Source organism: Chionomys nivalis, chromosome 8 (genome assembly GCF_950005125.1).
Source record: "Chionomys nivalis chromosome 8, mChiNiv1.1, whole genome shotgun sequence".
Classification (NCBI taxonomy): domain Eukaryota; kingdom Metazoa; phylum Chordata; class Mammalia; order Rodentia; family Cricetidae; genus Chionomys; species Chionomys nivalis.
In genome coordinates, this window is record NC_080093.1 from 16,484,693 (window position 1) to 16,508,822 (window position 24,130).

Consider the following 24,130-nt stretch of genomic DNA (forward strand, 5'->3'; position numbering starts at 1 on the left):
CATTTTATTTTTTTTATTTTTTTTTAATTTTTTTTTTATTTTTTTGGTTTTTCAAGACAGGGTTTCTCTGTGGTTTTGGAGCCTGTCCTGGAACTAGCTCTTGTAGACCAGGCTGGTCTCGAACTCACAGAGATCCGCCTGCCTCTGCCTCCCGAGTGTGCTGGGATTAAAGGCGTGCGCCACCACCGCCCGGCTCAGCATTTTATTAAATGACAAATCTTTACCGTGTACAAGAGCATTATCCCATAGCAAATGGGGAAGCTGAAATCCTTCCAACGTTCTCAAACTTGTCCCGTTGTCTCATTTCTGCTTTTAGTAAAATGGGATGTCTGTATTTCCCACGTGTTCTTATAGCTCTAAACTCTACCCTTTTCCTCTTTGTTTTGTAATGCACGCACATGGTGGGTTTTCCCCTACACTTTATATGATTATTATTATTATTATTATTGTGTCTGTGTGTGATGTGGAGCAAGGACTTTATGTGTGGAGATCAGAGAGCAACTTCTTGGGGTCAGTTCTCCATTTTTCACTTCTATGTAGGATCGAGGGATGAAATGAAGTCATCAAGCATGTCCACAAACTCCCTTATTCACTGAGCCATCTCACCAGATCCACGTGGTGTGGAATTTTAAAACCTGAAATGAGAAAAATGTCTCAGGGAACTGGATAGATGGCTCAGGATAAGAGTGGTGGTGGCACACGCCTTTAAACCCAGCACTCGGGATGCAGAGGCAGGTGGATCTCTGTGAGTTCGAGGCCAACCTGGTCTACAGAGCAAGTTCCAGTACAGGCTCCAAAGCTACACAGAGAAACCCTACCTCGACAAACAAACAAACAAAAAAAAAAAAAAATCAAGCACGCGTTGATCTTCCAAAGGACCCTGGTTCAATTCCCAGCACTCATGTGGCAGGTCACAGCAGTCTGTAACTGCAGTTCCTGGGGATCCTGCCCTCTTTTGACTGCTGAGAGCACTAGGCACACATGTGGTGACATGAGTGCAGGCTAAACACCCATACATATAAAAATAGTCTCCTTGCCATCCAGTTCTTCTATCAGCAAAAAAACGCGTCCCAGACTTCCTAATTCTGGTTCTAGCCTAGCCTACCATACAACTCCTCTCCACCTCGCCGGCACTCACTGTTCATTTTGGCCTCCTGACAAGACAATCCCGACCCCCACATTCAGCATAGATCAGTCTGTCCCTGTTTCTGGGTGGCTTCAGAAAGCATTCTGGTGTAGCGTTCTAGCACAAAATAGTCAGCCCAAGCTTGAATGATTAACACAGATGGAATAGCTTCTCCACTGAACTCAAACCCCTCGCCTTGAGACTGGTCTGGCAGTTTCCTTAGTGCAGGATGTGTATCTGAAGGACGTGGGTACCTTGCCAGTTAGACTAGGTACAGACCACAAAAGGATGAAAGCCTTTACACTGAGGGACTGAGCCTTCCGCATTGGAGCGCCCGGACAAGCCCCTGTCCCAGGGGTCGACCCCATGCAACTAAGGGGCTAGGAAGAGCCGCGCTGTGTGCGCCTAAGCCAATTTTGTCCCGCCCGCTCTCCGTCTCCTGAGTGGCGGGCGGGGGTTGCGTCGCGTGCGTACCCGCGCAGCCGCAGTACCGGGAAGGTGGGCGGGGCCGGCTGTTGGCAGCAGTTGGCGGGGCCGGGAGGCGGCTGCACGTGCGGGCGGGGGCGATGCGTCACTGACCGGTGAGGCGCGGCTGAGGGGTCGCCGTTCTGGTACCCGGGGCCAGGGCGGTCCCCAGGCGGAGCCTTCTGCTAGGGGAGCCGGGGAAAGCGTGTCACGACGTGCACCGAGCCGGGGCCGAGGGCGCGGGGGTTGGCGAGGGGAGCGTGGGGCCGGAGCGCGGGGCTTCCCGCCTCCGCCCGCGACCGTCCGCGGGCTCTTCCCTGGGTGGGCACTGAGGGTCCTGTCCTTGCCCTGTGCAGGAGGAACGAGGATGAATATGACTCAAGCCCGGGTGCTGGTGGCCGCGGCGGTGGGGCTGGTGGTGGTCCTCCTCTATGCCTCCATCCACAAGATCGATGAGGGGCACCTGGCCGTGTACTACAGGTGAGCGCCCCGTGCGGGCAGCGCAGCTTCCCGAGCAGAGATCGGGTCCGAGGGGCGCTGTGGGGTCTGGCAAGTTGTTCCCTCCGCGGCGGCAGGCGAGCGCTTCCACCCCTAGGAAGCGCTTTCCTCCCAGCTGTTGGGAGTAACCTTTGGCCGGGCACCTTTCAGGAGGCGGCCAGGTTAGTACCAAGTTCGTTTTGGGCAGAGGTGGGGACTCCTGAGGAGGGAAGGAGTAGTCCCTGCCACCAAGATGATTAATAGTACGAATAGGTGTTTCGTCTGCTGTCGATGCATTTCGGGATCTCGCTAAGTTTTTTTTCCCTTCTTCATTAAAAACCTCCCAGACCTGGTTATGGCTCCCAAAGTCTTAATGACCATAACAGTGCTATGTCCCTAAAGAGACAGATACCTCCTTTCTTACTTTTTCCAAGTCAAGGTGAGGAAGAGTGTGGGCCATATTGCCGTCTAGTTGATTTGGCATGGCTTTTCTTCGGTATAAATTACCACCAGCTTCTTTTGGTATAGACTGATAAGAGAAGCCAGTTTGTGGAGAAGTCGTGATAGTGGTTTATTCAGAAAAAAACAGATTTTTGGTTATTTCCATCATGCTCCCCCCCCCAAAAAAAAAAAAAAACTCTGGGATTTCTACTCTTGGATCCATTCCGAATCCTAGAAGAAGTACAATTTTAGTGGTATGTCTTAACAGATGGAATTCTAGCATAAGAAATGCTAGCTTGGACCACATTTCCGTACAGTTTGTCATTGTCCTTCCAACAGGAAACCCACAAAGAGAATATATCGAGATACCACTCCCCCAAAATAAGTGAGGAACCTGAAACAGTCCATCTTCTTAACTGTGACTTTCAAACCTGTTTGTATAGTCATTAATGTGTGCATTTACTGTTCATTGTGTAAAATAGGATTTTTTGATGTATTTGTGCCTAAACCCCTGCCCTTTATAATTTCCAAGGGGTGTTTTCATAGTTCACATATTCTAGAATTAGATGAACGAAGTCTTCCTCACCTGTACTCTCAACCCTCTTGCCATCCATCTTTTTGTTGCTAATTTTTGTTGCCTTTATACAGGAACTCTGTTCCCAGGATTTTAATGATGTATTTAAAAAAAACATTAACCGTAGAAATTTTCTTCTTCCTTGAAAGCTTATGTTTTCCTCTTTTTTTTAAAACTTGGTGATTAAATGTATTGTTTTGACTTGGCCTCCTGTTATGTGCAATTAAGGTGCCTTAATTGAGAGTCATTAGAATTTTTCCATAAGTATTTGTCAGAAGCTAAAGACCGGAGAGGATTTTTGAGCCCAAGAGCAGTGCTAGAGACTCAGAGGTAGTTGGTGGAGCTTACGAAACAGGGTGCAACATTGGCAGTTGACGGTGATGCGTTTTTGCCTTTCTAAGGGGGGGGTATTTTAAGGAGTGTTGTTCATATTGAGTAACTCTTGGAACTAGTAGATTAGTAACTTGAGTAATAATGAATGTTTATTATAGCATTTTGGAATTGGAAAGAGAATTTCTCTTATTTACACTTTTGTCAACTGAACTATCTTTTTGCAGGGGAGGAGCTTTACTAACTAGTCCCAGTGGACCAGGCTATCATATCATGCTGCCTTTCATTACTACGTTCAGATCTGTGCAGGTGAGTGATTCCTAGGGCTTCCAGATAGACAGGTGTGACAGGAGTTGCCACACTGTGGGTGGAGATGGGTTTCCTTATTGCTTAAGCAAATGTTGGTATTTACTTAAATATGGAATGAAAGTTCAGAGTACAACTGTCATAGCACAAGTAATGATTTCGAACCACTTGCCTTGAAATGAAAGTGTGGACTAGGCAGCTTGTCAAGACTGACTTCTGCCGTCTGTATAATGGTATTAGCAGATTTTCTGTTACTTCAGTCAAAATAAAAGTAAGAATTCAAAAAATAATTAGAAATACAAATCAGTGATTACTTGGTTTAAGACTGGTTTCCAGAGCCAGGCTCCTAGGCTACTGTTAACATGGAGGAATGAATTTTTTTTTTTTTTTTTTGGTTTTTCGAGACAGGGTTTCTCTGTGGTTTTGGAGCCTGTCCTGGAACTAGCTCTTGTAGACCAGGCTGGTCTCGAACTCACAGAGATCTGCCTGCCTCTGCCTCCCAAGAGGAATGAATTTTTATACACAGCTTTTGTATATAAAAACTCACAGTTTTGCCTGGTGCATTAAACACACAGCATTTCAGACTATTTGAAATAAGTATCTGGTTCTTGCATAAAGTATCTTGGCTATAGGACATCCTTAATAAATGTAGTTTGATATAACAAGATGGCAAAATAGAATTGAACTCTAGCTAATTTTGCAAACTCAATGATCATAAATCTTTGTCAATTTTATCTATCATCTACTGCAGATCTTTCAGGAAACAGGGAAAGTCAATGTTATTAACATTACCACTTAAATTTTCAGCTTTCTACTAAGTGAGAGTGATTGTGAATCTCAAACTTTCCTGTGCCTCTCTGGGTTAGGGAAGAGCTCTGCTATTAAAGAGAAACCGGGAGAACATGATGCTCTCTTCCTAGTCACAATGGTTTCCAGATTGGCTTCTCATATTTTAGTCAGACTTTTAAGTTTGTTTTTTTTTTTTAATTTAAAACGATATTTTATGTGTAGCAATACAGTTTACATACTAAACAGCACTGTGATAGAATGAATTGATATAGTTTTAAAAAAAGAAAAACGGGAAATGTTTTAGGTTATGAGACCTCTCCCCTAGAAGAGAGTGTTTATATTGCTTTGTGTCGGCTTGGCGGATGTATCAGTAACTAGCATTGTCTAATTCCTGCTGCACCTTTTACTCTTTCATGCATTGGCTAATGTTGTCATTCTTTATTCACCATCTTTTCCTCTTTTCTGGCCTGCCCTAATCTTGCAGCCTTTTTTAGACTCCTCCCAGTTTCTTTCCTCCCTTGATGTTAGCTCACTAGCAGCTTTTAACAGTCTTTTTTTAAAATTATTTTTATTTTTTATTATTTCTGTTTTTTTATTATTTTATTACTTTAAAAAATACCAATCCAAATTCCTACTCCCTCCCCTCCCCTCTTCACACTTCCCTCCCCTCCTCCCACTCCCCTCCCCTTCTCCTACTCCCCTCCCACTCCCTCTACACACCCTCCCACTCCACCCCTTCCAATCCTAAGAGAGGGCAATGCACCCCGCCCTGTGGAAAGTTCAAGGCCTCCCTGCTTCACCTAGGTTGGGCAAGGTTCACATCCAAAGAGAACAGGATCCCATGAAGCCGGTACATGCAGTAGAGACATCCCAGTGTCACCATCAGTGGCCCTCCAGTCTGCCCCAGCTGTCAGCCCCCTTCAGAGGGGCTTGGTTGTTCCATGCTCGTTCACTCCCAGTCCAGTTGGAGTTCGTGAGCTACCATTAGCTCAGGCAAACTGTCTCAGTGGATGAACCCCTCCTGGTCTTTTTTTTTTTTTTTTTCCCCCTCCTGGTCTTGACTTCCTTGCTCAAACTCTTATTTCTTCTACTCTTCAACTGGACCTTGGGAGTTCAGTCCAGTGCTCCAATGTGGGTCTCTGCCTCCGTTTCCATCTGTTGCTGGACAAAGGTTCTATGGTGATATTTAAGATAATCATCAGTCTGACTACAGGGCAAGGCCAGTTCAGGCCCCCTCTCCTCTATTGCTTAGGGTCTTAGCTGGGGTCATCCTTGTGAATTCCTGGGAATTTTTCTAGAGCCAGGTTTCTTACTAACCCCATAATGGCTCCCTAAATCAAGATATCTCTTTGCTTGCTCTCATATCTGTCCTTCCTCCATCTCGACTATCCCATTCCCTCAAGTTCTCCTCAGTCCTCCCTTCTCCCCTTCCTTCTACCTCCTGCCCCCATGCTCCCAAATTTTGTCTGATGATCTTGTCTGTTTTCAATTTCCAGGTGGGTTTATATATGTTTTTCTTTGGGTTCACCTTATTACTTAGCTTCTCTAGGATCATGAACTATAGACTCCATGTCCTTTGTTTATGGCTAGTATCCACTTATGAGTGAGTACATACCATTTTCATTCACCATATGAGTGAAGTCTGGGTTACCTCACTTAGGATAGTGTTTTCTCATTCCATCCATTTGCATGCAAAATTCAAGATGTCACTGTTTTTTACCGCTGACTAGTTCTCTAATGTGTAAATGTGCCACATTTTCTTTATTTCTTCTTCAGTTGAGGGGCATCTAGGTTGTTTCCAGGTTCTGGCTGTTACAAATAATGCTGCTATGAACATAGTTGAACAAATGTCTTTGTAGTATGATTGGGCATCTTTTGGGTATATTCCCAAGAGTGGTATTGCTGGATCCTGAGATAAGTTGATTCCCAGTTTTCTGAGAAACTGCCACACTGATTTCCAAAGTGGTTGCACAAGTTTGCATTTCCACCAGCAATGGAGGAGTGTTCCCCTTACTCCACATCCTCTCCAGCATAAGCTATCATTGGTGTTTTTGATCTTAGCCATTCTGGCAGGTATAAGATCATATCTCAGAGTTGTTTTGATTTGCATTTCCCTGATAGCTAAGGAAGTTGAACATGTCCTTAAGTTTCTTTTGGCCATTTGAAATTTTTCTGTTGAGAATTATATGTTTAGTTCAGTACACCATTTTTTAATTGGGTTATTTAAAATTTTAATGTCTAATTTCTTGAGTTCTTTATATATTTTGGAGATTAGTCCTTTGTGTGATGTGGGGTTGGTGAAGATTTTTTCCCATTCAGTCGGGTGCCTTTTTGTCTTATAGACTGTGTCCTTTGCTTTACAGAAGTTTCTCAGTTTCAAGAGATCCCATTTATTTTTTGTTGCTCTTATTGTCTGTGCTACTGGGGTTATATTTAGGAAGTGGTCTCCTCTGCCCGTGCATTGAAGGTTACTTCCCACTTTCTTCTATATCAGGTTCGGTATGGTTGGATTTATATTGAGGTCTTTAATCCATTTGGACTTGAGTTTGGTGCATGGCAATAGATATGGATCCATTTTCATTCTTCTACAGGTTGACATCCAATTATGCCAGCACCATTTGTTGAAAATGCTTTCTTTTTTCCATTGTATAATTTTGGCTTCTTTGTCAAAAATCAGGTGTTTATAGGTGTGTGAATTAATATCTGGGTCTTCGATTCAGTTGGTCAACGTCTCTTTTTTTATGCCAATACCAAGCTATTTTCATTACTGTAGCTCATATTGCTTGATGTCAGGGATGGCAATGCCTCTGGCAGTTCCTTTATTGTACAGGATTGTTTTGGCTATCTTAGGTTTTTTGTTTTTCCATATGAAGTTGATTCTTGTTCTTTCAAGGTCTATGAAGAATTGTGTTGGGATTTTGATGGGGATTGCATTGAATCTATAGATTGCTTTTGGTAGGATTGCCATCTTTACTATATTGATCCTTCCTATCCAAGAGCATGGGAGATCTTTCCATTTTCTGGTATCTTCTTCAATTTCTTTCTTCAAAGATTTAAAGTTCTTGTCTTTCACTTCCTTGGTTAGTGTTACCCCAAGATATTTTATGTTATTTGTGGCTATTATGAAAGGTGATGTTTCCCTGATTTCCCTCTCAGCTTCTTTATCCTTTGTGTAAAGGAGGGCTACTGAGTTTTTTTGAGTTGATCTTGTATCCTGCCAAATCACTGAAGGTATTTATCAGCTGTAGGAGCTCTCTGGTAGAGTTTTTGGGGTCACTTATGTATACTATCATATCATCTGCAAATAATGAAAGTTTGATTTTTTTCCTTTCCAATTTGAATCCCCTTGATCTCCTTATGCTATCTTACTGCGATTGCTAAAACTTCAAGAACTATGTTGAAGAGATATGGAAAGAGTGGACAGCATTGTCTTGTTCTTGATTTTAGTGGAATTGCTTTGAGTTTCTCTCCATTTAATTTGATGTTAGCTGTCGGCTTGCTGTATATTGCTTTTATTATATTTATATATGATCCTTGTATCCCTAATCTCTCCAAGACCTTTATCATAAAGGGGCATTGAATTTTGTCAAATGCTTTTTCAGCATCTAATGAGATGATCATGTAGTTTTTTTTTTCTTTCAGTTTATTTATATGATGGATTACATTGATAGATTTTTTTTTTTTTATAGATATATACAGCTTTAATAAGGAAATAGACTTACAGGACCACAGGTTCCCGCGGAGCACTGGAAAAGTGGAACAAAAAAAAAAAAAAAAAAAAGCACATTGATAGATTTTTGTGTGTTGAACTAGCCTTGCTTCTCTGGGATGAAGCCTACTTGATCATGATGGATGATGTGTTCTTGGATTTGGTTTGGATTTGGTATTTTATTGAGAATTTTGGCGTCCATGTTCATGAGTGAGATTGGTCTGTAATTCTCTCTTGGTTGAGTCTTTGTGCAGTTTTGGTATCAAGGTAAATGTAGCATCATAAAAAGAGTTTGGCAATGACCCTTCTGTTTCTATTTCTGTAGAACATTTTGAGGAGTATAGGTATTAGCTCTTCTTGAAAGTTCTGTACTAAAGCCAACCGGCCCTGGGCTTTTTTTGGCTGGGAGGTCTTTGATGATGGCTACTATCTCCTCGCAGCTTATAGGTCTATTTAAATTGCTCACCCGGTCTTGATTTAATTTTGGTATATGCTATCTATCTAAAAAATTGTCTATTTCTTTTACATTTTTCAATTTTGTGGTATACAGGTTTTTGTAGTAGGACCTAGTGATTCTCTGAATTTCCTCACTGTTGTTATGTCCCCCTTTCCATTTCTGATTTTGTTAATCTGGATGCGCGCTCTCTGCCTTTTGATTAGTTTCGATAAGGGTTTGTCAATCTTAATGATTTTCTCAAAGAATCAGCTCTTTGTTTCATTGATTCTTTGTATGGTTTTCTGTGTTTCTATTTTGTTGACTTCAGCCCTCAATTTGATTATTTCCTATCTTCTACTCCTCCTGGGTGAGTCTGCTTCTTTTTTTCTAGAGCTTTCAGGTGTGCTATTAGGTCGCTAATGTGAGCTTTCTCCATTTTCTTTATGTGGGCACTTAGTGCTATGAATTTTACTCTTAGCACTGCTTTCATAGTGTCCCATATGTTTGGATATGCTGTGCCTTCATTTTCATTGAATTCAAGGAAATTTTAATTTCTTTATTTCTTCCTTGACCCAGGGGTGGTTCAGTAGTTGACTGTTCAGTTTCCATGAGTTTGCAGTCTTTCTGGGAGTAGTATTGTTGTTGAATTCTAACTTTACTCCATGGTGATCTGATAAGACACAGTGGGTTACTCCAATTTTTTTGTATCTGTGGATGTTTGCTTTGTTACCAAGTATGTGATCAATTTTAGAGAAGGGTCCATGAGGTGCTGAGAGGAAGGTATATCCTTTTTTATTTGGGTGGAATGTTCTATAGATGTCTGTTAAGTCCATATGATTCAGTACATCTGTTAGTTCTCTTATTTTTCTGTTAAGTTTCTGTCTGGTTGACCTGTCCACTGGCGTGAGAGGAGTGTTGAAATCTCCTACTATTAGTGTGTGGGGTTTGATGTGCGATTTAAGTTTTAGTAATGTTTCTTTTACATATGTGAGTGCTCTTGTATTAGGGGCATAGATATTCAGGATTGAGACTTCATCTTGATTAATTGTTCCTGTTAATTGTTCCTCCATCTCTTGTGATTGATTTTAGTTTCTCTTAACAGTCTTGAAGTTAGCAAGAGCATCATCAGACTCAGAGATTGAGGTCTTTTTAGGTCTTGTTCAACGCCAGGTAAATCTGTCTCTGCCTTCCTGAAACTCACTGTTAAGTATGATACAGCAATAATATAAAGTATATATTAACAATAATAGTAAATAGATTTTTAAATTATATGTACATAGCAAATATACTGTGTGTTGGTGTTTCAATTACATGTATGTCTATATGAGGGTGTCAGAAGCCCCAGAACTGAAGTTACAGACAGGTGTGAGCTGCCATGTGGGTACTGGGAATTGAACTCCAGTCCTCTGGAAGAGTAGCCAGTGTTCTTAACTGCTGAACTATCTCTCCAGCCCCTAAAGAAGCTGAAACTTTTCTTAAGAAGAGTTATAAATATGTGTTTTGGGAATTGGGGAACATATTAGAAGATGCAGTTGTATTTAAACAAATGGTTTAACAGAATTAATAATTGAAAGGACTAATATGCAAGAATGTGAAATCCCATGTATAGGGTATGGAGACAAAGCAGTGCTTAGAGAAATTATATAAATCTTCAGCCTTTTTTACTTTATAGAGTAAACATTCACTTTCCCCTCTTCTGTTCTTGTGTGACATGGACTACTGTGTAGCCAAGCTGTCCTAGAATTTGCTACTTACACTAAAGCCAAACTTTCTTCCGGTTTCCTGAGGGATATGATTACACATGTGTGCCACCATAATAGTTCTTTCATATTGGAAAAATAATTAGGTGTATAGAAGTACATAGGCTAGGATAGTAAACTGAAAAGTTATTAACTCCTAGTTTTTCTTGTTTTGAAAGTGGGTACAGAATAGTGAAAATTGCCTTAGTTTAATGCTTTGAAAGAAATAAAATATACTGAACTCATTTATCAACCTTTTCCCCTCACTTTGTCTAGAATTATCTCTACTATTACCATCGTACTAGTTTTTCAATCTTTTTATACTTTCTATGCTGGAATTGTATATTCAACCAATGATGATGTCTTATTATTTCTCCAGATTGACATCTTTCAGTTCTCACGGCTTTACTAATTTACCCTAGACAAGTTACTTCTTTAGCTTCCTGGTTTTCTTGCCTCTCAGAAAGCTGAAAAAGAACTGTATAACATAATCAAAGGAATTAAGGAAAACACCCTTTTCCCCTCCAGTGCTAAGAGGTCAACCCTGGGGCTTAAACTCAGAGCCTTGAGCATTCTAGGCAAGTCTCCACCACTGAGACTGTATCTTTTGTGTTTTCTTTCCCCAAATTAGACCTTGCTAGTTTCCAAGGTGCTGCACTCCTCTCCCCTCAGCCACCCACATAGCTGGGATCGTAGGTTTGCATTACCACTTGCAACTCTGACAATTTATTTTGAAAGGTTCATTTTATGATTATATATAATAATATAATTTATTATATATAATATAATTGTATATATGATTATATATAAAGAGCACCTAAGCTGTTTACCAAATATTCAAGGCCTTCGGCCTAATATCCCTGTGTTCTTTTCCTGGAATTTACCACTCTTCTGAGTATCGCCTTCTGCTTCAGGCAGACCAGCCTGCTTTGGGTTTGTACTTCTGTCTTCTGTAGTATGTATTTGAATAGTACATTAATTGAATGTAAGATGCCCCTCTTAAGTTCTTATTTCTCCACTTCTATATCTGTCTTATTCATTTGTTTTTCTTTTTATGGTTTTTTGAGACAGGATTTCTCTGTAATTTTGGAACATAGCTCTTGTAGACCAGGCTGGCCTCGAATTCAGAGATCAGCCTGCCTCTGCCTCCTGAGTTCTGGGATTAAAGGCATGTGCCACCACCATCCGGCTGTTTTTGTTTTTTTAGACAGGGTCTCTCTGTGTAGCCTTGGTCATCCTGGAACTTGCTTTGTAAATCAGGCTGACCTCGAACTCAGATATCTACCTGCCTCTGCCTCTGAGTGCTGGGATTAAAGGTTTGTGCCACTATCACCTGACTAGATTTTTCTATTAATACTTTCAGAGATCTTTTAAATTTTTTATTTTTAATTTATGTGTATTTGTGTACACCTACTTGTCTGTGCACCGCATGCTATGGTGTCTGCAGAGACCAGAAGAGGCATTGAATGCTCTGGAATGGGAGTTACAGAGAGTTGTGAGCCACCCTATGTGGGTTCTAGAAACCAAACCCAGGTCCTTTGAAAGAGTGTTAAATAATTTTAACTGCTGAGCTCTCTATCTCTCTTAAGAACTTTTAAGATGAGTATTTCACTCCTTGTAACAGTACCTAAGAGCTCAAATTATACTGTTATTTTTGTACCTACTGATAGTTTTTTTATATAATTTTATTTCCTATTCTAGATTGTGACTATTAGGTAACAGGGGCCATATTCCATAAAATAGCCTATTTTGTATGCTTAATAAGGTGTACTGTATCCAGAATATACAGCTGACCTATTCGAAACTTTAGCATACACAGTAAGAGGTCATTCTGATACAAAGGTAGGTGTGATGTGGCAAAGGAATTAAGAACCAGATTATGGTTCACTAAGGAGGAAGTAGTATTGGTGTTGGCAATTGCATTAAAAGGCCAGCTGAACAGAACGTGTGAGAGAACAGTAGGTCCTGAATGAAAGCACCGACTCTAGCTTTGTTATTGAGTTCAAGGGCAGTTTTGGTTCATCAAGTTCTTGTGTGTGAAAATAGTTACTCATCACCAGTGTAAAGAGTAATAGTAAGGAATCCAAGTTCAGAACACAGACCTTAGTTAGAGTGTCTCTTGGGAGTGAGCTGTGCAGTTTGCCATCTCAAGCCAGGTCTAGGCAATAAGACACTTAGGGAAAAATTTTCTGCCTACTAGTCGATAAGACATCGAATATTTCTTAGTGCATTTTGAGTCCAACCTTCCTCATAAAACATGTAGTACTCAGGTCTTTGTAGGTATAGAAAGAAATAGCAAACTTGATAGCTGATCTTTGGAGGCTGAATTCATGGCAGGACTCTCTTGTACTAGCAGCAGATCTCCAGAGATTCCTCTCTGGGATCAGCAGGGTATCAGCAGGGTATGTTTGTTTGTTTTGGTTTTTAAGACAGGGTCTCTCCTGAAGCTTACTGTGTAGACTAAGTTGGCCTCAAATTCACAAATTCCAACTGCCTCTTTCTCCAGAGTCCTGGGATTAAAGGTGTGTAGCACTAGGCCTGGCCAGATCAGTATTTTGTTGTTATTGTTGTTAATGGTTATGTCTTTTTTGTTGTTATTTTTCTCTGGAACTTGCTCTGTAGACCAGGCTGGCCTCAAACTCACAGATATTCCTACCTCTTTCTCCCAAGTGCTGGGATTAAAGGCGTGCAAGTTTTAATGAGCTATTTTTTCCTTCCCAGACGACACTACAAACAGATGAGGTTAAAAATGTGCCTTGTGGAACAAGGTAAGTTTCCTCCTTTGTGACTGACCGCCCTTTATTTACTTTCTTTATATTTATTTTGGTTTTTTGAGACAGGGTTTTTCTGTGTAACAGCCCTAGCTGTCCTGGCACTAGCTCTTGTAGACCAGGTTGACTTTAAACTCAGGGAAATCCACCTGCCTCTGCCTCCCGAGTGCTGGGATTAAAAGCGTGCACCACAACTGCCTGGCTTACTTTCTTTAATTCTACTGAAGTTCTTAGAGCAGTAGTCACTTGAGAAATGTTTGTTTGTTGTGTTTTTGAGTCAGACATACTCTGGCTTTGTGTCCCTGGGACTTAGTATGTAGAGTAGGCTGGCATCAAACTTGAAGCAGTCCTGCTGCCTCTGTTTCCGAAACCCTGAGATTATAGATCTATGTCGACATGCCTGCTAAGACACTTCCATGTAGTCATGATAGCAACAGAGATTTCTGTGCTGTGAGTTACTTGAATGAAGCTGCAAATGGGAGCATTCCATCTTAGGGTGTTAGTGAAAAGATTGGAGGTTTAGACAGGCAGACAACTGTATATTAGCTTTACCACACCTGTGTTACTATTTTAATTGGCAGGAAAATGAAGCAGAAAGTATAGAGCTCACATAGTCCTTGCCCTCTGCTGACACCTTGATTAGCTTCTCTAAGCTTAGTTCCCTAAAGTCAGGGAGTAAGATCTATGTTACAGTTATTAGAATTTAAAATTGTGTGTGTGGCCCAGAACTTGTCCCTGAATTGATGCTTAATAAAAGATTACTTAAAACAAAATCATTCCACTTGTTTTTATAATGTTAAATGTCCTCTAAATGAGAGTTTCTGAGTCAGTAGGTCTTTAATAGAATTTATGTTTCGAGTGAAGACCCTTTTGCTCTAAAGGCCTCTAAAAATTGTTGTTCTATTTTTTTTTTTTTTTGGTTTTTTTTCGAGACAGGGTTTCTCTGTGGCTTTGGTTAAAATTGTTGTTCTAAAAAGGTTGAGGGCAAGAAAGGAAATGAGACTTGGGGTATCACTGAAATATACTTCCTCCGTTAAATTGTAGTGAGGAATGTGAAGTACAAGGCCTTTTTTTAAATACATAGTTTAAATGACTTACAAACTTAAAAAGATAACTTTGACATCTGTAGAGGGACAGATACATTTTAAAAGGGACCAAGCTCCCTTATATTTTAAGTTAATATATCAAGTTCTCCATAGGTTTTAAATTAGGTTATCAAGTTCTCCCTAGGTCTATATATAACTTATTTGTATTTTGTTGCTTTTATTGTGGCTCTGGCTCACACTTTTTGTGTTTTTGTTTGTTCATTTGTTTTTAGTGGTGGGGTCATGATCTATATTGACCGAATAGAAGTGGTTAATATGTTGGCTCCTTATGCAGGTATGTCACCTATCTTCTGTGTTTGTGAAATTATAACCAGAGTGTTTATAACTGAGGAAGGAAAGTACTTTTTTTTAAAGTTTTACTACTTCAGTGAATACTGATAAATATGAATGAATAATGATGAAAATATTTCCAGGAAATAAATGTAAAAACACGTCACAAATTATAGACAGAATTAGTTTTCAGTAATCTTTTTTAAAATGTATATGAGTGCTCTATCTGCATTTATGCCTGCATATCGAAAGAGGGCATTAAATCTAACCATGTGGTTGATAGGAATTGAACTCAGGACCTCTGGAGGAACAGCCGATGCTTTTAACCGCTGAGTTGTCTCTCCAGCCCTAGTTTTCAATAATCTTATGAGCTACTCCTCTCTGAATTTACTGTTTTTAAAAACAAGTGTTTTTAGAAAAAGAAAGTGGCATTGCATCCAGTTATGGTGAGGAAGAATTTCCTTGAATCCTAAAGATCTATAACTGATCAATTTCCTTGGGTCATACTCATTTGTCTGTGTAGAAAAATTTCTAGTTGAGATTTGCCATAACTTGCAAAGCAATCAGAAAGTCTGAAATTATACTTGAAAGTTATAAATGAAAGCATTTTATTGATAAAAGATGAATACTCAGAGATAAAGTGGATACATATTCTATAAAGAACAGGGCTGTGAAGGAAGATGGCTCAGTTGGTGTGCAAGCATGAGGACCTGAATTCAATCCTCAGCACCTAAGAGTAGTGTACATGTTTAAGTTTAGTGCTGCGGCAGAAGCAGGAAGATCTCTGAGGTCCAGTGGCTAGCTAGTCTAGCCTAATGATTGGGAGACCCAAGAATGACACCTGAGATTGGTTTGTGGGTGTGTGAATGTGTGTGTACACACACTCAAGTGCATTGCATTGCACATAAGGAATTTAATTGCAAGTTTTGAGTGTCTGGTCTTCATCCTTGTTAATGAGTTGGCAAGAGCTTTAAAAAAGTGAAGATGGCAGCCTCTGCCCTAAGGGTATTTTCATTGTACTTGAGAAGACATGATTGAAGTATAGGATCATGTTAAGTCTCACATTACTTGTATAGACACAGATAGTGGAAGGATTTCAGAGTAAAAAGTTGCAAGTATATTATTGTCAAGTAGTTTTGAATGACATTTTTCAGAGGTTATTTTTCTCACGGTTTTTCATCTTCAGTCAGCCTTCCATATCTGTGGCTTTAGCGTTCACAGATTTAACCAAGCACAGATCAAATATACTCAGGGGAAAAGCTGAATCTATACTAAAGTAATTTCCCCAAACTATACAGAGTAGTAACTATTTATATGGTAAATTATATTGCATTAGATATTATGTAATCACCTAGACATGATGAAGTGTATAGGTGAATATGCAGTCTGTATGCAGATACTGCTCAGTTTAATATAAGAGACTTACATTGTAGATTTAGTATCTCTGTAGGGTCTTGGAACCATTACCCCCACAGATACCAACAGATGACTGTGTTCCCTGAAGACAAATTACTGGAATGGATTGTGATTCAGAAATGAAAAAGAGGAAAACTGATGGCTCTCTCCCTACAGATAGACACACTTTTAGATCACTGTTTCATTTGGAAGATGATGAAGCCGTGTCTTTAGGAGTTATTTATCAACAACTGTTCCATTAACTATGACTTAGAACCCAATTCTATCTAACATCTAAGTAGGAAGACCAGTGGAGCAAATGTCTGAGTGTGAAAATGGTTGCAGAAGGCAGCGTGCTTTATGGGCAGAACAGAGGTTCTGACACGGTCTGGTGTGTACCTTTGGGGACATTTCTGGAAGTTCCTGGTTCTTAGTTTCTTGAGGTGGAAAATGGAGGGCGGGGGACAATTAAGCACCAATGTATGTAAGTTGCCTAACGTAAAGCCTAGTAAACGATAGCTCCTTCCCTGGTATCCAGAGACTTTAAGCCTTTAAATCTATGCTTGAGAGTTTTTAAGTTAACATATAAAGTAGTGCATTTCATTCCAGCGTTTCCATACATGTCATATTTTATTCTCATTTGCTCCCTTCCTCCATGGCTCTTTTCCCCTGTCCCCTGTCTCCTCAGCTGGCTCCCTTCTTCCAGATAATCCTCCCTTCTTTATGTCATGTGTATTTTCATTGCTCTTTCTCCCCTTCCTTAGATCTCACTCGCACCCCTCATGATCATCTTTCTAGTTGTATTAACACACACACCCAACACACATACACACGCACGTACAATATTAATCTAGGTTCTAAGTATGAGAGAAAATTTGCAGTGTTTTTCTTTCTGAGTCTGGCTTATTTCACTTAATATAGTAGTTTCCAATTCCATCTATCATGAAAATGTCATAATTTCATTTTAATTTACACCTATATAAAATTTTATTGTGTATATACACTTCACTTTAAAAAATCCATGTCTGTTGATGAACACCTAGGCTAGATCCATCTTTTGACTGCTGTGAATAGCACAGCAATATGCGTGGAAGCTGAAGTAGATCCTTCAGGAATACCCAGGGAGTGACACAGCTGAGTTCTGTGGTAGTTAAAAATCTCCATGCTGATCTCCATAAGGTCTGCTCAGTAAAAATCACCTTTTAAAAAACTCTACACATTTTTATATATTTTAAATTGCATGTTTATATTTGCATGTTCTTTTACTCCTTTTTGGCTTTTTGAGACAGATGTTTTTCTGTGTAGCTTTGGAGCCTGTCCTGGAACTTGCTTTGTAAACCAGATTGACCTCGAACTCACATAGCCGGCCTCTGCCTCCCAAGTGCTGGGATTAAAGGCGTGCGCCACCACTGCCTGGTCAGTCTTTATCTCTTAACTACAGTTTTGCTTTACAGTAATTGCTTGTACTTTCCTACTTCTCAGTTCTTCTTCACACTGCTGCACCAGCACATATCTGACTGTGCCATTCCTTCCTTAGTGTCGACAATCTGTTCCTTCCTAGTATGGAATCTGAGGTCTTCTGTTAATGTTGTGAATGTAAGAAAATGTGTTAAATTGAGCCCAAGAAGTGTAAGGTCTGTGAGTTGTGCTTTATGTTTTTACTATTTTGTTGATAGTTTTCATCATGGATAATATATCACTTTATTATTGCTGAATTTCAAGATACTTGGGTCATTGTTGAGTGAAACAAACGTGGGTTGTATTCTCCTTCAGTGTTTGACATTGTGAGGAACTACACTGCAGATTATGACAAGACTTTAATCTTCAATAAAATCCACCATGAGCTGAACCAGTTTTGCAGTGCCCACACACTTCAAGAAGTTTACATAGAATTATTTGGTAAGTGTTAATTTGTTTTAAATATATAAGTAGACAATGATTAGGAATATTTTTAACTTAAATATTAATGCTGTAATGTTAGTAAACCTTGGGCCATTTGAGCACTTTCTCTGAATTTTTAATAGAGCAAGCATCTCTAAAATACTTTGTTTTTAGTTAGTAATAATTTCTTTTTTCTTCTTTCTCTCTCTTTCTGTCTCTGTCTCTCTGTCTCTTTCTCTCTCTTTGAGATACTGTCTTACTATATAGCCCAGACTGACCTCAGACTTACAGGGATTAGCCTGCTTCTACCTTCCAAGTGCTGAGATTAAAGGCTTGAACCACCACACCACTTAAATGATAATTTCTTATATAACTTGGTAGGAATTAGAAAATCTTCACACGCTATATTCTGTTTTCACTATACTTTATTAAAGCTTAGAAGTATATGTTTGGGAGTGTGCTGGCTAGTTGTATATCAGCTTAACACGAACTAGAGTTATTTGGGAAAGGGAACCTCTGTTGAGAAAATGTCCCCACCAGATTGGCCTGTGGGTGAGCCTATGGAGTATTTTCTTGATTGATGATTGATGTGGGCGTACACAGTTCATTATGGGCTCAGAGTCCTGGGTGCAACATAAAAGCAGACTGAGCCAGCCACTACACAGTGTTCTTTTGGAGCTTCAGCTTCTGTTACTGCCACCAGGTTCTTGCCCTGCCTTGACTTCCTTAGTGATGGGCTGTAAGTGGGGTGAAATAACCCTTTCCTTCTCGAGTTGCTTTGGGTCATGGTGTTTTATTACAGCAATAGACACTAAGACAGTGGTGTTTCTTAAGATCCACTTCCATGCATTTGGAATTCAGGATTTGTTAGGAGGACAGGCAGGACCTGGCATGTAGTTGTATTTACAACTATGATTATTTCATATAAAGGATACAGAGAAAAACTAGCAAAAGTAAAAGTTGTAATGATGAAGTCAAAAGAAAACCACATGTAGAATCCTCTTGTAGTGGAGTCACCCAGGGTGTGCTTACTTCCCTTAGTAACAAGGTACAAACACATGTGAAATATTGACTGCTGGGCAAGCTCATTAGCCACTCAGCACCTAGCAAATTTCACTGGGGTTGATCATATAGACACCCTCTGCCAACTACTTAACAAACGTCTAGGCTCCCTCAGGAAAACTAGTGTTGAGCACAAACCACACTGTATAAACAGGCAGTATGGCACCTTTTACTAGTTCTGGCATGGTATTGGGAGTCCTCTCCAGATCCAGACTCCAAAGGGCTACAGTCCCAGGCCTGTAAAAGTTTCACTTGAGATAATGAAATTATCTCTGACCAGGGAATTGGGTTTGTCACCTTTAGTGTTCACCTCTCCTTGGAATTCTTAGTTTATTTCTCAGAGTGAGGTATAGGAATAGTTAATCAATTTAAAGTTTACCAACTAGGGGCTGACAAGATGGCTTAGTGAGTAAAGGGACTTGCAATGAAACCTGATGACCTCACTTCAATCTCCAGGCTCTACATATTGGAAGGAAAGAACCAGCAACACACAAAATAAATAAAATATAATTAAACCAATTGTTTGCTTTTGATGATTGACAGCTGCTGCAATGCTTGATTTGTCGCATCACTGGTTGCTTTAATAATGGTGAAACTACCCTTGAGGTGATAAAAGTTCATCCATTGTAAGATCAATAAAGTTAAGGCTCTTTATGGTGTAACTTACTTTTGTTTAATCCAAAGTGATAGCAAGGTGGTAATCAACAGGAAAGACATATAGTTATTTGGATAAAGATTTACTTTAAAAATTACATTATGAGAATCAAGATACATAGCACAGATATGGCATATCTATAATCCCAGCACCTAGGAAGCAAAGGGGATTGTAAATTTAGACCAATCTGAGCTATCAAAGGAATAAGGCATGCATTAAGAAACTAAAGACCCAGCTCCTTCATTTATTCAAAAACTGCTTTTAGCCAATAATTATTAATTCAGTAAAAATATAAGTTATCCAATAAATACATTGATCCAATGTTAAATTGAACTTACTGAATACATATCTTGGGGGTAAACTTAGAATGGCTGTTTATCAGTTCTTTCTTAATAGGTAATTTCTTAAAGAAAAATGCTTTGTATTCATCTCATTTAGACTTAATATATATTTTTATTTGTCAGTTGTTTAAGCTCTGTTAAAGAATAAGACTGGAATCTGTTCTGGTGTTGATTAAAAATAACCGAATATCATGAGATTTGTTGTTCTTGACTTGAAAAACAGATCAAATAGATGAGAACCTGAAGCAGGCCCTGCAGAAGGACTTAAATGTCATGGCTCCAGGTCTCACGATCCAGGTAAGCTCCGGAATTTCCAGGGACACTCTGGGCAAGTTTTTAGAGCTTTCAGTTGAATACTTTCGTGTGGTTGACTATGCAGTTACTTAATCAAATCACTATGATAATTTGACTTGCGTCCCTGTGGAAATGAGAAGTGTGCTGAGTGATGTTTTCTGGTGAATTTTAGGAGGATAATTCAAAGCTCTTATGAAGAACTAAATTCATATTTCTACTAAATATGAGTTCTTTTTAAACACAGTAATGGTTATTAACCAGTATAAAAGTATACCTTGCCTTCAATAACATCATGAAAAAGGAGCTCAAATGTAAGATTTAAACAACAGTTCTTGACAAAATAAATGTGACAGAGTATGAATTGTCCATTGGACAGTGATTGCTATGAGAGCGTCTACAGAATGAGTTCCAGGACAGCCAGGGCTGCTACATAGAGAAACCCTGTCTCTAAACAAAACAAAAATTGGCACATTAATAAAGAATTAATTAAGAAATTAATTTAAAAAGGTATGACTTGGAGCACTATATTAAGTAAAGGTATAAGAGAGTGGGTACCCTTGTCAAAGTGTATTTTCTGTATTTGTTGGATGGATATCTTATGAGAACTCCATTCAGTTTATCACCCCAGTTATTGATTAGGTGATTTGCTGTGCTTTGTTTTTTTGTTTTAATGTATATGGGTGTTTTTTTCTGCATGTATGTCTGTACACCATGTTTGTGCCTGGTGACCTCAGAGACTGGAAGAGAGCGTCAGATCCTTTGGAACTGGAGTTACAGTGACTTCTTGTATTCCTGTTTGTATTCCTTTTATTTCCTTCTCTTACTGAAGACACAGGATACTCTGGACTATTCTTGATCTCACAGCAGATTTCCTGGTCCTCTGGCTCTTACAGTCTTTCTGCCCCTTTTCTGCAATGCTCTGTGAGCGTTAGGTGTAGGAATTATGTTGTAAATATTGAGACCAGACTCAACCAAGTTTGCCATGGGTTTAGTGACCTATGGGTACCTAAAAAGGACTCAGTTCATTGTCTACCTCTGCAGTTACCCCTTTTAGACCAGCAGAGCAGGTAAACCCAGGCACTCTAAGGAGAGGCCTAGCATGCCATTTTCCTCCCCAATCAGCCCCCAAGCAGCCATTCCAGAGTAACAAGATCACAGTGGGTAATATGCCTGTGGGCCTTGGATGAGAGGTAGACTTATCTCACTGGAAAGTTTGAGAAACTGTATTTGCAAAGCTCATAGAATTTATTGTAAAAGAAAGAAACTATTACACTGTTTTAGCCATCTCTGCACCAGATCGTCTCATGGTCCTAACTCATGATAGGAACAATGTTAAGGTAGTTGTCATTCTGGTCAAGATTCCTATCATGGACTTATGAGCTCTGCTTTAGCATCCAAAGACTAGCTACCTACATTTGCCCAGTCTGGAAAACATTTTTCTGTCTGCAGACGTTAAAGGGTTTTGTTGATCCTGGCCATGGAGATTTGTCTAGGCGCCAGACAAGATGTTCTTTTCACCTGTTCCTACTGTTCAGGCCCATCAAGCCAATTCCAGTAAGGAGAAGGATTGGGATTAGGTCACGTGCAGTTTTCCTGGCTGAATCAGAGCCATAATAGCCTTGTCTGAAGCGCTTGTTCCCAGAAGGTATATGGCATCCAAGTAGCAATAGCTCCCCTTTCCCTATTATTGATATATTGGGGGTTCTTTGGATGGAGACATTTTTCTGAAGCCAGTGAGCTGAAGTCAGGCAAAAAGCCCATTCACTGGGAGCTGTGACTTCTGCTCTGAGGGACATGGATCTCCAAGGTCATTTTTGAGGAGCTGTTGCTAAAGTGTTGACAATCATGAAGTCATTGAAAAATTTCCCTGTTTTGTTGCTTCTTCATAACTGTAATTTTGCTGTTATGAATAGTAATGCAAATATTTGATATGCAGCCCCAAAAGGGTCTCAACCCACAGGTTGAGGACCACTGCCTTAGATCATCTCTCTGCGCCCTCTAAGCAAGAATAATGAGGATTCTGAAACCAAGGCAGATGTGACTTAACCCAAAATACCTGTACTCTCCAAAGACAGGAGCAGTCAAATATTTGATTTTCTCCACCTCTGCCTTAGGTTAGAGAGGATACATCCACCAACCTTTAGCCAATAGTTTGGGAGTTTATCACTCATTTTACATGATGAATTATACTTACAGGTTACAAAGTATTCCGTGCTTGTTCTTTGAAAGCCACTGTCATGAGCTTCTTGGGCCCCTCCCTGGAGAAAACATGATATTTTTGCAGTGTTTGGAAATATGGCCCAGAAATTGGTGATCTCTATGTCCCGATTATAGTAGTAGGGAACTTGGAAGAGATTTCACAGACAGAATTAAGTTGCTTACCTTCATCCTGTTCTTTTTGAGGTGTTTCTACCAGTGACAGTTGAGCAAAGAAGAGAGGTGTGTTGTTTGATATTTTAGGGTTTGTTTGTTTGTTTCTTAAATATAATTTTTATGTGCATTGGTGTGAGGACATCAGATCCCCTGGAACTGGAGTTATATACAGACCGTTGTGAGCTGCAGTGTGGGTGCTGGGAACTCAACCTCGGTCCTCAGGAAGAACAGCCAGTGCTCTTAACCTCTGAGCCATCTCTCCAGCCCCTTTAGTTTTGTTTTTAAAAGAGGAAATAAGTGGTTTTCTTCTAGAGCTGTATAAAGGTTGGTTATTTGTTTTTATAATTAAGAAATTATTTATGTATTCGGATGTTTTGCCAGCATGTATGTCTCTGCACCACAAGGAAGACTTCTGGATGCCCTGGGACCAAAGTTCCTAGCCAGTTTTGAGTCTCCATGTGAATCAAACCTGGGTCCTCTGGCTCTCTTAACTATTGAACGTCTCTCCAGCCCTCACAGGTGGAGATTTTTTAGATCATCAAAAGTGTGACTAATGCTGTTTCTGTTTTTATTGGGGATCCAACCCAGGATGCTATTTCTTTTTTTTTTTTTTTTTTTTTTTGGTTTTTCGAGACAGGGTTTCTCTGTGGTTTTGGAGCCTGTCCTGGAACTAGCTCTTGTAGACCAGGCTGGTCTCGAACTCACAGAGATCCACCTGCCTCTGCCTCCCGAGTGCTGGGATTAAAGGCGTGCGCCAAGGATGCTATTTCTTAGGGACAGAAATCCCCTTATGATTTTTTTCTACAACAGTAGAGAATTCCTCCATTTTATAAAATACGTAAGCAAATGCTTATGAATTTTTTCGTAGTCTTTTAAAATAGTCTTTACTTGGTTTGTACCACCAGTTTAGATACTGATAGAGTTTTGTTGTTGTTGTTGTTGTTGTTTTACTGTAGATAGGGTTAAGAAATTAACCCTGAGTGAATTGGGAAAGAAAGAGAATTGTTGAAAGTTATGGACTGGTGAAATGACTCAGCAATAAATGTAAAAACTTTTTTTTAAATAATTGAAAGTTTTGAAATTAAAAAAATAAGATTCATGTGCTTAAATGCTTTGTTACTTGAACATTTAGCCAGTTGACTTATGTGTGTACATTATCAGTGGCAGGTGCAGGATGTTTAGTTAGTAAATGCAAAAGCTTCCAGAGATAAGTTCTTAGTGTAGGAGAGTCAGCCTTCTAAAGGACCACATTCCAAGTAGATACTCGGATTATGCCAAAGTTCACTTTGATTAGAACAACAATAAAGAATGTCTACAAACACAGGGAAACTTTGTTCTAAGTGAGACTCTAGAAAGAAAGAGTGCCAGCTCTCGGTTGCCATTTGTTAACTGCAGCCGTGTTCTCAACAGCTGTGACCCTTAGTACAGTTCCTCATGTTGTGGTGACCCCAACCATAATATTATTGCATTGCTCCTTCATAATGTTGCTACTGTTATGAATCACAAATATCTCATATGCAGATTATCTGATAAGTAACCCTTAAAGACATCACAGCCAGGTTGAGAACTGCTATCCTACAGCTTTGGGCT

At 39.8% G+C, this 24,130-nt stretch overlaps 1 protein-coding gene across 1 annotated transcript in view; it reads left to right on the forward strand.

Moving 5' to 3' along the window:
- The first annotated feature begins 1,655 nt into the window (after window positions 1-1,655).
- Window positions 1,656-24,130, forward strand: part of Erlin1 (ER lipid raft associated 1) — a 39,939-nt gene continuing 17,464 nt past the window's right edge. Inside the window, exons 1-7 of the mRNA XM_057779504.1 lie at window positions 1,656-1,707; window positions 1,948-2,071; window positions 3,641-3,722; window positions 13,114-13,160; window positions 14,482-14,543; window positions 17,708-17,833; window positions 20,097-20,170. Of these exons, the coding sequence (XP_057635487.1) occupies window positions 1,959-2,071; window positions 3,641-3,722; window positions 13,114-13,160; window positions 14,482-14,543; window positions 17,708-17,833; window positions 20,097-20,170 (504 nt within the window). The 5' untranslated portion in view covers window positions 1,656-1,707; window positions 1,948-1,958. The remainder of the gene's footprint in view (window positions 1,708-1,947; window positions 2,072-3,640; window positions 3,723-13,113; window positions 13,161-14,481; window positions 14,544-17,707; window positions 17,834-20,096; window positions 20,171-24,130) is intronic.